Source organism: Puntigrus tetrazona, chromosome 18 (assembly GCF_018831695.1).
Source record: "Puntigrus tetrazona isolate hp1 chromosome 18, ASM1883169v1, whole genome shotgun sequence".
NCBI lineage: Eukaryota > Metazoa > Chordata > Actinopteri > Cypriniformes > Cyprinidae > Puntigrus > Puntigrus tetrazona.
The window spans coordinates 1,599,870-1,612,404 of NC_056716.1; the positions used below are offsets into that span (position 1 = coordinate 1,599,870).

Consider the following 12,535-nt stretch of genomic DNA (forward strand, 5'->3'; position numbering starts at 1 on the left):
TCCAAATTCAAAATATTTTGGACTTTTTTTTTTTTTTTCACCCGGTCCTTCCTCCTCAGACCTGACACACACACAGCTTGCCAGACTGACGACACCTACAGCAAGCGCACATGACGATGAATGAAATGAAATACGCTGTGTTTTTACCTGTCTTTACCTCATTTGTACGTCGCTTTGGATAAAGGCGTCTGCTAAATGACTAAATGTAAATGTAAATGTGTTTTCCACCAACTGGCAACCTGTGGTGCCAAAATACAAAACTGCAACTATGCAAACAATTATGCAAACATTATAAATCTGAGAGCTTTCTGAAAGCAACTGAAACTTAAGTGAAGAGAGACTGACAGGAAACCAAGAAATTCTTGAATAAAGCAGTATTCAAAATTATCATTGAACCGCTGATTATTTTAACAATGTCCTTAGTACCTTTCTGGAGGCCCTGAATGTAGCAGTATCCTTGCTGTCTATGTAAGGGACAGAAAGTTCTCGGATTTCATCAAAAATATCTTAATTTGTGTTACAAAGATGAATTAAGATCTTACAGGTTTGAAACGACATGGGTCAGCAATTATTGACAGAATTTTCATTTTTGGAGAAAAAAATAATAATAAAAATAAACAAATAAACCTTGCTGAACTGCAACAACTGAATAAAAATAATTCTCACACTTACCTGAACGCCTAGTTTTTTCTCTCGGAGCTCAGAGAGTTTTTCCTGAATGGACTTTTCCGTTTTTTGTATTTTCTGCATCTTATCCTTCAGTGAACCCTGAGAAATGAATGCAGATAAACCAACGAGCAACAATTTTTTCAAATAAAGAAATCAATGCTCAGCATTACAGAATTTATGATCAGAAGTCCATTAAATAAACATTCGGACTAAAAACTACAGGTTTAACCGTAATCTTAAGCCACATATTAATCGCCGATTAAAAAGTATTTAGACGGGGAAACGGTGTTTAAAAAATGTCCAAAAGTCTCTCACCCTGAGCTCCTGCTCTGCCTCCCGGATGCTGATGCACTCGTGGCCCTTGTGTGACCCGACCAGCGAGCACACAGTACAAACGCACACCGCACACGAGCGACAGTAGATCCGGTTCATCTCCTGGTGCTCCTGACATCTCCACAGAGACACATCCTCTACGGCGTTCACCAGCGGGTGGTTCTGGAACACCGGCTTTTCCAGGTGAGCCCGCAGGTGTTCTGGGCACATGGAGGCCCCACAAATCAGGCAGGTCTTTACCGCCGCCTTCTGTTCTGAACTGGGACAGTAATGGCAAGGCACGGAACTGCTGCTGGAAAGCCTGCTTGATGCTGCTGCTGCTGCTGAGATACTGAGGGGCTCTCCGCTGTTAAAATCTGTTTCCTGCCTTCCGGGTGCATGAGAGGTGGCACCGACAGCCGGTGAGGAGGTTTTCCCTCCCTGAGGGGTGTCGCTCGTCCTGGGTGAGCCGGGGTCACTGCAGGAAGCCACAGGCTGCTGGTCTTGCTGAGGGGAAGATGCGTTCCTCTCAGGAGCAGACGTGATCTCATCTGTGTCTGGAGGCGTGCGCTGTGAGGACGTGTTCCCCCAAACCACTGATGAAGACTGGCTTCCAGAAGAGCATCCGTCTGCTGCGGCTTTTCTTTTCCGTGGTATTGACGCGTCTTCATCAGAGTCGGTGATTTTGATAACATCATAACCACTGACGGGGTTATTAGACAGGGTTGAGCCCAGCCTGTGTCCTCCACTGTGGAATGCTGAGCTGAACTTCCTCTTCCCGTGCCATTTCTTCGAGTGCCGGCCGTACAGCTTGGTTCTGAACGGCCAATCTAGTTCAAAACACAGCATTACGTTAACGAATATAAGTGTTTCTAGGATAATTTATTTTATGGTGTCTTTGTTATAGTCTAACAGACCTCAGTCGGGTTAGATTTCATATTTAAGATAAGATGAATTACAACGAGGCTGTGAAAGGCATGCGCTGTATAAAAGTTCTAAATCAAGATCTATAATGATCACAACTTTCAAAGCTTTCGTGTAATTACTGAGTAATATAAATGAACAACACTTACTACTCACTATAGGGTTAAAGATTGGTTTAGGGTTAATTACATGTCATTTTTACATTTTATTGTTATTACTAAAATAAGCACATGTAACAGGGACAGGTTCCCATCAGATTTTGGCAATTGTATATTTTTTTTTTTTTTAGATTTCAACTTTTTATTTTTTTATATATGACCGATTAAACTATCTTGAAACAATTTTACCATGCTTTTATTATTTCTGATTTACAATTTCAATAATTTCAAAATTTTACATTTAATTTTTAATTTTACTTATATATTTAAGGTGGTTTTACCCCTTCCTAGACAATTTCTTCTTAATACTATGAAAATTAAATGAAACATTATTAAAAACATTTTGACAGCGATTATGTTTAATCCAATTTACAAAAATGCAACAGCATGAACAAGTTATATCTATCTATCTATCTATCTATCTATCTATATATATATATATATATATATATATACATACATGTTTATTCTTATTTATACTTGTTTTTAAAAAAGCTTCAGTTGAGTTATAGTGTAGCATGTAAAATTATTTTGCATATATTATATAATTATAATATATAATATAATTATTATTATCTTTTCTTTGCCTTTATAACACTCATACATGCATCATCTTATCGACTATTTAAAAGTTGATGCTTGTAAACCGAAAGAAAACACGCTACTTGTATCAACAGATCAATAAACAGGAGTTAGTTGTGGCCTACTGCGTCTCGAGCATAGACCGTGGTCACGAGTAACTTACACATATAATAATAACATAGGCTACACATGTTCAAGGTCAACAAAGTCATCGTTTATTGTGTGTTAATGGACGTACGTGTGTCTGGTATGCCTGCAGACGTTGACGCTCCGTCGGTGTAGTCCGGCAGATGCTGGTACTCGTACCTACATTCGGGGCAGTAATACGGTCCGGTCCGTGACCCGCTCCACAACTCTCTGATACAAACCCGACAGAAGCTGTGAGCGCAGGCCAGGGTCACCTGCTCGCGACACTCCTCGTGACACAGGGGACATTTCAGAGGTTTGCCATTAGATGCGCCCATCTTTAAAGCGTTATTTACAGCAGACGCCTCACGGCCGAACAAACGAAACTGACTTAACAGAGTGGGCGGAGCCTCACCTTTTGAATCATGAAAACGCACGCTGCTCTTAAAGCGATAGCGCAGTGCACGATATTTTCTGTGCGTGATGATAATCTATCTGTATTAGACAGTGCGCAGTATCATTTCTTAGTAACACAATATTTACTCTACTCTTAAAGTGACATTGCACGATATTTTCTGTGCATGATGGGATCGTATTATCTGCTTCTCTGTCTATATATTCTTAAAGCCACAGTGCACAATATTATGTCTTGGTAACATTCTGTTTCTACGGAATAAAAGTACAATAGCTTACTTCGTAAACTTCATGCAGATATGCTTCAGTTAAGCTAAGATTCGATACATTTCTAACACAATATTCATAACACAATAACTTGGCAGATTTTTTTAATTATTAGGTTTATTAGAAATAAACTGAATGTCCACAAAATAAAAAATACCACATTGGGTAAAGTTTGATTCGTTTGATGTGGGTTATCACTGAATTATTATCGTTCTGTACGATATGCATTCATAGAAGACACAAATTGACTTGTTGCATAATAGATTCATCTGTTAACATTTCTCTTTCTATAAACATAACAATAATTTGCTTCACAAATAAGCTATAACTACTAAAAGTTGAACAATAGACCATAAGAACAAATTTAATATAATGATTAAATAAAAGTAAAACAGTACAACATAAAAGCTAAGTTATCCATATCACTGTCAATCGCATTATTCCTCCTCCCTGATATCAGTTACTGGTTTATTTATAATAGCCCTTGGTGTTTTATTCACATAGGAAGTCCTCTCTGCAAACACAGGGATCAATGTTCAGTGTGTGTACACTTGAACTTGAACAGAGAGGAAAGGCAGGAGTGAAACGCCCTCTTGCCCATCGCTACCAAAATCAAACATTGTTGATCAGGCTGGTCGTCCAGCAACTCAATATGCAGGAGTATTGCGGATCGCACAGCAGAGAACCATGGTGAAGATCATCTCAAAAACCTAGACACACAGCAGAGAAAAATTAGACACATAGCTCTCTTGAGTTATTTCTGGCACAAGTCTGTAATTGCGCGTGTGTGTGTTTATTCTCACCATAATTACAGCAATCACTAAGGCGGCCAACCCAATGACATGAAGTTTCTCAGTGAACAGGTCCCTTAGTTTCGTGTGGCAACTCTGAAGAGCACAACATCTATACATCAGTCCTTCCGCAATCAAATATCACTTTTTATAAGATTGTTCGTTTTGGTTAAAATGAAGTGCAATTCCAACTAAACTCAAACAACAGGCCTATTTATTCATTTATAAACAAACTATAAACTTGTGATGCATAAATACACGAGCTAAGATGATCATGTCATAGCTTATTATTAACTATATATTTGATTACCTATTTGATTTCATTTATTGTGCATATTTACAAAATGCATTAAAGGGTTAATTCACCCAAAAATGAATATTCTGTCATTAATTCTAGTATTTTGTTCCATACTCAGAAAACGTTCATCTTCAGAGCACATATTAAGATGTTTAAGATTTCTGACCCTGCAGAGAAAGAGTCACAACTACCATTTTCAAGGTCTAGAAAGGTAGTGAGGACATTATTAAAATAGTCCACGTGACATCCGTGGTTCAGCATTAATTTTATGAAGCTAAAAAAATCCTAACGTCTTACAGGGTTTGGAACAACAGGAATTAATGACAGAATTTTAACTTTTGTGTGAATTATCCCTTTAAAGTTTAAACTGCTTAGAATCACAGTAAATCTTTGAAAGTGAAAAAAGAAATAAAAATTTGACAAATTTATACATAAACAACAAAAATGAAAAAAAACATTTACAAAAGATGATCTTAAGCCTAAATTTGGTCTCATTTCATTAAGAATCTTTCGATCTCTCGTAAGATTCAACCAAAAACAGTCATATTCACAGAAATATATCAGATCATCTCTATTATGGTCTTAAACATAAAAAAGACACCTGGGAGATGAGCGGGTCAAGGGGGAACGTCTTTTTGGGACACAGTGAGGCCTGCACAACTGTGAAAAGTTGATTTTCATCCCCTTTACCACAGCAGTCCAGCTGGATATTGAGAGAAAACGAGAAATAACAATTAGTACCTGTCCAAAACAAAGGATTCCAATTAAGAAATAGATTTTGGCAACTCACTGAGTCATGGAAGACCTCCAGAACTTTGGAAGCTGCTTGTCTGGATGTTGTCTCCACGGGATCCACAGCTTTAATGTATGCAGCGTCATAGAAGTTAATGAGCTCAGTGGAAATCTGGACAGACGGAAAGCGAGTGAGTGACAGTCTTTCATTTAAGTCTTAACCTACAGCTTTAATAAAGTTTACGCGTACGTTATGTTTAGCCTTACCGTGTCCCTGTTAATAAAGCCCCATATTCCTGCCGCCACCTCACAGGCGAAGAGGATCACTAGACATGTGAAGAACTGAGGAAGAAAAAGAGATAAACGCCATACTGGAATAGGAAGAACATTTAAGGGAAAAATGTGTGTAGAACAAAAGATCTCTTCAAATCACTTTTGCATGTTAAACACAGACCATCGTTATTCTTTTGTCGTCTTTCGTTTTTCTAATTGATATTAGCTTTAGCGAATTAGCTGTCTGAGTTGGACTACAAATTGACATCATGACTACCCTGCATTGAAACGGCAGTTTTGGTGTACTTTAAATATTTGAAGTAAGTTTTTACAGTGCTTACAGATGATATAATATCAATGCAATGGAAGTGTGCTTGAAGAGAGCGCACTTTAAAAGTTGTAAATGTTAAAACGCTATACATAGCAAACGCTGCTGGCTAAAGTAAAACTACACTTATAATTTTTAACCACAAGTAAAGTGTAGTTCAGTTCTTGTAAAGCTCTTTTGAAGTTTTTTTGTAAAGCTCAGCACGAGTAGTGTGAGTAAAAAAAAAACCCACCGTTCCTAAGAGACACTGAGATTCTTGAATAGCGCCATAACAACCAAGGAACCCCACAAACATCATCACAGCCCCAATCGCTATGAGAACATACACACCTGAAAAAAAACACAGAAACAATGCGTGAACGAGGTTAACGTCACGATCACAGATTCATATTAATTGCACGGGTTTTTTTAGCACTCATTCCTCGTTTTTTATGAACAGGTGAACAGAAATGACACAAGCATGTTGCCACTAGATGGCATGTGTGCAACGGTGTTAAACATCCCCACAATCCCAGAGTATCTGAAAATGCAGTGATCAATGAGTCGTAATTAATAAATTAAATTGCTGATGAATAAATGAATGCACCAAATAATTTAGACCTATAACTGCTGTTTTTCATCTTACATTGTATTGCAAGTCAAATCTGAGCTGGCTAACTCTATTGCTCTCTTTGCTCGCTGTTTTTTGGCAGTGAAATTCACACAAACAATAGAGATGGGACAAAAATGCAACTGTGGATTTTCCTGTTTGATTTACTATAGCAGTAGCTAAATGCTGCAAAAGTCAAAGAGAAAGAGAGAGGGAGAGGGAGGGAGATCTCAGGCTTTAGGTAAAAGAGCACTTCAACATACAAACTATAAACAGGCATGGGAAGATCTAGTCTAAACAGGAACCTTCTACAAGGAGCCAGATTTGCTCTCTGTTCTCTTTCAGACTCCCACAACAGCATCTGAAAACAAACCCATCTCTAACGGCCATCTGCTTTTCAGCTTCCCTATAAATTTACTGCAAATGTATTATTGTTGTTCATAATAATAATTTTTAATTTTTTAATTTTTTTTTGCTGTAGTTCGTTTGTTTATTCTGAACCCATAAAGCATAAACTTTGGTGCTGCAAGACTAGTGACTGATAGAATACTCAATACAATACACATATCAAGAGAACTGGCGAATAGGAGAGAACTCAGTCACAACTCAGCAGCCACTCTGAACACCCTGACAGCCATGAAGCAATGAACCATTTCTAAAAAGCATATTCTAGTAGCTGCACACATCGCTAACATACAGAACCACGTCTATTGTTCAAGTACTTATATTATAAACTTTACAAATTATGCTGAAGTGCATACTGTATGTAATGTTTTTAACTATACATTTAACTATATGATTGCAAATGCAATTAAAAGAGTATTTATCATAGTTTAAATGTAGGTAGAACTTAAAGGAGTAGTTCACTCAAAATGTTGTGATTTACTCTATTTTCTCCTATTTTCAAAAGAAGATATTTTGAAGAATGTTGGATGATTTCAACAGTATTTTATGGAAGTGAATGGTTGCCGTCAACCGCTTGATTACCAGCATTTTTCAAAATACCTAACTTTTCCTAACTATTCTTTAACTAATTATTATATGCAATTTCATAATTAGGTACTGACAAGCATTTATGGAAAACTGAAATATGCGCCAGTGTCATTACTTTTGAAACTCGTCTGTCATGTATTCATATATTATTGTAATTACACATTAGTAACGAAATTGCAATTGAAAAACGTATTAAATCTAAACGTAAGTGTGCATTGATTTAAATGAAGGTGTTCTTAACTTACTGCTGCAACCACGAGACAAAAAAGTTAAGTATATGATCTATCATATATCCTGAAATACATGTATATCCGTCTCCTCGCGCAAAATACACAGCTATCCCTACTGCACAAGCTGCACTCTTTGTTTAAGTCTTATATTTAGGAATCTGTAAGTATTCTCCAGCCAGATTCCTCTTCAAGCTATAATGATTTGCTGCACTGGCCCGGCTTGAACATATTTTTAGGGTTGTTTAACCAGTAGTTGAGTGAGCCCAAGCACTGCTCATTCTAATTTGTGGTGTAACGGGCATATGAGCAGGGCTTTTTCAATTACACGGATGTTCAGTAGCAGTGGGATGGGAACGCTTCATCTCTCTCTTATTTCTCTGGGTGGGCCAGACCAACTACCCCAAGTTCTTTAATCAGAAAAGGTTGCTGCTGCTATAAAAAGAAACGGGCGGAGCTCTGCTTCCTCCGTGCACTTAAACCGAGTGGAGAGAGACAACCCAGTGCTTTCTACAAAAATGAATGGGCGCTGACTTTACACTAGTGCCCACAACATGCTGACCTTCTGCCGCTGAACTCTCTGCGCACATCTGCTGTGGTTAGGTGTGTAAACGTGAGTGCGTGCGCGCACACACATGGGTGGAGTATGAACACACCCTGTGGTAACTTTTAGTCTTTCCCTGGCTCTTTTAAAACCCCCTGTGGGAGTGTCTGGAGAATCACTGACTTCACGTGAAAGCAGCAGAGTGCGGCGTTATTAAAGAAAAAAGCAGGACGACGACATGACTGCACGACCAACAGGATCAAAGCTCTTATGCAATGATACGGCGCTGCTGCCATCGTAGTTGTTTTAATATGCTTGTACACACACACACACGCACACACACACAAGTTGGGTTCCCATGTTTTATGGAGACATTTCACATGTGTAATGGTTTTCAAACTATACAAACTTTATATTCTATCGCCCTACACCCTACATCTAACCCCTAACACTTACAAAAAAAAGGTTTTATTTTTATTCCAGTTTTACAAATGAGGACATCCCCAAAGGGGGTTTTTTGGGGTGATTTTGTCAGATTTTGTCAGACTCAATTAAAAATACGTTGGAGTAGGTACACACACACACACACACAGACACACACACAAAGTTATTTATAAATTTTCTCTCAGAGCCCAGCTTAAACCCAGTTTCCTATTTCCATCTTTTGAGGAGACATGGTCCTCTATTTTAAGAGTAATTGTTTTTCAGTGTTCACAGTGCAAAGGCTTATTGAAAAACACAAAGGCAATTATAGTTATTACTAATATATATATATATATATATATATATATATATATATATATATATATATATATATTACTAATAAATGACTGTATCCGTTCCATTAAATGTAAGTATTAAATAATAATAATGATAATCATACTTTTTCTTATTATAATGAACCCAGTTCACAAGACTGTGATGATGATGTTTTTAACTGTCATCAGCAACATTTTAAACGTATGTACATTTACCATTATTTGTATTCTATTACCTTTGAATCAAATTACAGGAAAAGTAGTTAATGTTAATGCGAGGGAGTTTCTAATGCAGCATGTATGGGGGAGACGGTAAATTAATATCGTTCTCTCTTCTGACTGCCTTTATCTGTCTGTCTCAGTTTATTTCCTTTTATATACATTCATGAAAACACTGTCATAGAGTTTTTCCTCTGCTGTTTGAGCAAATGGGAAAGCAGAAAACATATATTCGTGGTTCACTCCCGTTCACTGCTCTTCAAGTGACTTCTAAGACAACTTCTGCTGCTGAGAAACCAGGAAAAGTGAAAAAGGTCCATTCATTGTTGTTATTATTTATGCATATATGTCGCTATTTAAATTCAATATACAACAGAACAACAATATATTACATTCAGCATAAAGGCCTGGATTATCTGTTCCAGTTCTGTTATTTTTCCTTAAATTATGTTTTATGTATTCCATATGTCATTCAGTTATTCTGTATGTCTCTTTTGTCATTTTTTGTAAGCAGAAGTAGAAATACATTGTATAGTTACAATGATCAATTTTTCTTTTAGGCCAAAAATCATTCAGATAATAACTGAAGATCACGTTCAATGAATACATTTTGTAAATTTCCTTAAATACCATAAATATATCAAATGTATTGTTTGATTATTAATATGCATTGCTAAGTGCTTCATTTGAACGACTTTACAGGCTATTTTCTAAATATTCAGATGTAGTTTTGTAGTTATCTCAGACAAATATTGTCATATCCCAACAAACCAGACATCAATGGAGAGTTTATTGATTCTGCTTTCAGATGAAGTATTAATCTCAATGTTTTGTGGTCCAGATTTACAAAAATAATTTAAATATTTTGCATTAACAGTTTAAAATATATTGCTCATTACCTGAAGCAACGCCGTACAGGGTTACATGTAACACGTGTTAAAGAAGCCCCAACATTACGACAACTTCCTAAATATGAAATATTACAATGCATAATCCACGTGTATCTTCAGTTACTAAATTACACCCTAAGAGGATATAATTAACAACAGTGAGCATTTAGGTGGGAAATGAATGGGCCTGATCATTGTCAGAGGGTTATGATAGTAGGGTTTAAATAACACGTCGGGTAATTGGAACTAAAGTAGTTGACATTTTGAATCTGAACCTGAGTGATGAAGCAACTGTTGGTTTCATTCTTAAAACTGATGACCGTTTTTATAATTGAACTTATTATAAATATTTATATTTAACATATTCAAAGCGTGTGAGTGCCAATCACTTACTGATATGAAAGGTTCCTGGTGCTTGATTCCCCTCAAACTGCAGCATTAGGAGGTTGCTGGTTTGACTGTCATGGCGAAGCCATAAAGCTACACCCAAAATCACACCACCAGCAAGCTAAAAATAAGAGAAGATGACTTTTCAGCAAAAATTCACCACTTCGTTACTTTTACAGACGAAAAGCCGGGAATTTAAAATCCCTCAACAGATGGCATCACCCAGAAATGTGTGTTTCAGTTCGTTTTCCTGGGGTCATTCTAGAGGTCATTTCTTCCTGCATTTGGGGAAGAAACGTTTGACAGGTTTAGTGTTATTCACACACAGAAAAAGGGTGGGGGGGTCCTCTCCAGCTCTGAGAGTCGCTCGTCTGTGATACCTTTTGTTTGTTTATTTTTTTGTAATCCGCAGAGCAGGAAGCGAATTGTGGAAGCCGAGCCAATATATTTTTGTGTTGGCAGAGTTTAAAGTACAATGACGGGAAACAATACGCATCTCGAGAGGGGCTGGGATTGGCGCTGTGGATATGATATCACACAACATCATTCTCATGCAAGTTAAAGGTCTCGAATGAAAACACAAATTTTAATTTGCAGGCTTTTATTAAAATGAATCTGAAAAATGACATGGCTTTTATTTTTAGGACCCCGGATCGGCGTAAACATTATTTATTTTCAGTAATGAATGTTATTCCAGAATGCTTGTCTAGCTGCTAAATGCTAATTAGACATTCCTCAAAACTCATGATTAGGTTTTCTCTGTGGTGTCATTGCTTGAACATCGCGTGGTGTCTTAGTCGAAAGAAGCTCTGCAGAGTGAAAAACATTTTATACAATGGAGACATTTTGCTAAATTAACTGCAACTTTTAAACAACTTGTGATTTTCTCTCTCTGTTCTTTTATGGTGTATTTATGTCATGGTGTCCCCACAGCACATGTACATAATTATAGTGAGTGTAAAAATACAGCAAAGCCACAGCTAACTCACTCTACAGGAGACACTTTTTCTTCATGCCCAGGAATACATTCACACACACACACACACACACACACACACACACAACACTGGCTATACCATTTACGCCAAAGAAACTTTCCACTTTCCAGTTCATGCATAAATTGTGTTCTAAATATCCTTACGTTTTATCTCAACAACATAAACAGTTAAAAAAAAAACTTTAAAGTTAATGGTGAGAGGGAAAAAATCCGAGTAAAAGCACATCTAATCACTTCAGAAGCAACAGACTCACGAGAGGAACTTTCAGAATTAAACGTATTGCTTTCTTTGAATTCAATCTGGACATTGAGACTCGTTAACTAAAGCAATATAGCACAATTATCAAATGTCAGAACGAGAAACAAGCATTAAAACTAGTACAAGAAACAACAACGAATACAATATTGGTAAACAAACAAGCTCACCCAGAAAATGAAGTTTAAGAAGAAGAGCATGTATTTGATGCACTGAGAGCAGCCGGTTACAGCCATGGCCGGTTATCGTCGAGCGTGCTGAAATGATGCTGGTCTGGAGGAAGGTGAGGGAGTCTCCGTTTCACAGATGGGTACGAGGCGATTTGCAGGCAGTCCGGATCTCTGAGAGACTACTCACGTCCTCGTGTGTTTATATAAACGCACTGAGCCAGAAAAAAGAGAGGGAGAGAGACGTCCGTGTGCCGAGCCAAGCTCTGCCCCACATTTACATATGTAAAACGCTCTTTTAATTGATTAAACGGTAATGCGCGACGAATCTAAATTCACATTAGTAGCCTAGACCGGCTGTAATTTATATATTATCGTTTATGTTGTATTCTCTAGATGTTTTTTTACGGTTAATAAAATAGGACATTCTTACTCAAAGACACCGTTTTAGATGCCGTTTTGAATATTTGCCACTTAGTACAGCTAAAGTGAGTTAATAAAATAACTTCCTTTACAATTGGGCTGAAACGTTTCTAAGACTGTGTCGACTCAAAATACGTTTTCAGCGCATATTTTGAATACCAAAAATACTTTGGGTAAAAAAAAAGAAAAGATTTCAGCTATTAGATTTCAG

The 12,535-nt window shown here is 37.2% G+C and overlaps 2 protein-coding genes across 6 annotated transcripts in view; both read right to left on the reverse strand.

Moving 5' to 3' along the window:
• Positions 1-3,175, reverse strand: part of si:dkey-29p10.4 (E3 ubiquitin/ISG15 ligase TRIM25) — a 28,174-nt gene extending 24,999 nt beyond the window's left edge. For all 5 annotated transcript variants that reach the window (XM_043264367.1, XM_043264369.1, XM_043264368.1 and 2 more), the window contains exons 1-3: positions 2,884-3,175; positions 985-1,811; positions 673-768 (exon numbers count right to left, since the gene is read on the reverse strand). In XM_043264367.1, the coding sequence (XP_043120302.1) occupies positions 673-768; positions 985-1,811; positions 2,884-3,109 (1,149 nt within the window). In that variant the 5' untranslated portion in view covers positions 3,110-3,175. The remainder of the gene's footprint in view (positions 1-672; positions 769-984; positions 1,812-2,883) is intronic.
• Positions 3,176-3,560: 385 nt separating this feature from the next.
• On the reverse strand, positions 3,561-12,096 carry cd81b (CD81 molecule b). The gene is made up of 8 exons (XM_043264126.1): positions 11,905-12,096; positions 10,488-10,602; positions 6,107-6,204; positions 5,541-5,615; positions 5,332-5,445; positions 5,143-5,244; positions 4,256-4,339; positions 3,561-4,162 (listed from the first exon to the last, which is right to left on the reverse strand). The coding sequence occupies exons 1-8, from the start codon at positions 11,968-11,970 to the stop codon at positions 4,100-4,102; spliced, it is 717 nt and encodes a 238-aa protein (XP_043120061.1). The 5' UTR covers positions 11,971-12,096; the 3' UTR covers positions 3,561-4,099.
• Positions 12,097-12,535: the final 439 nt, after the last annotated feature.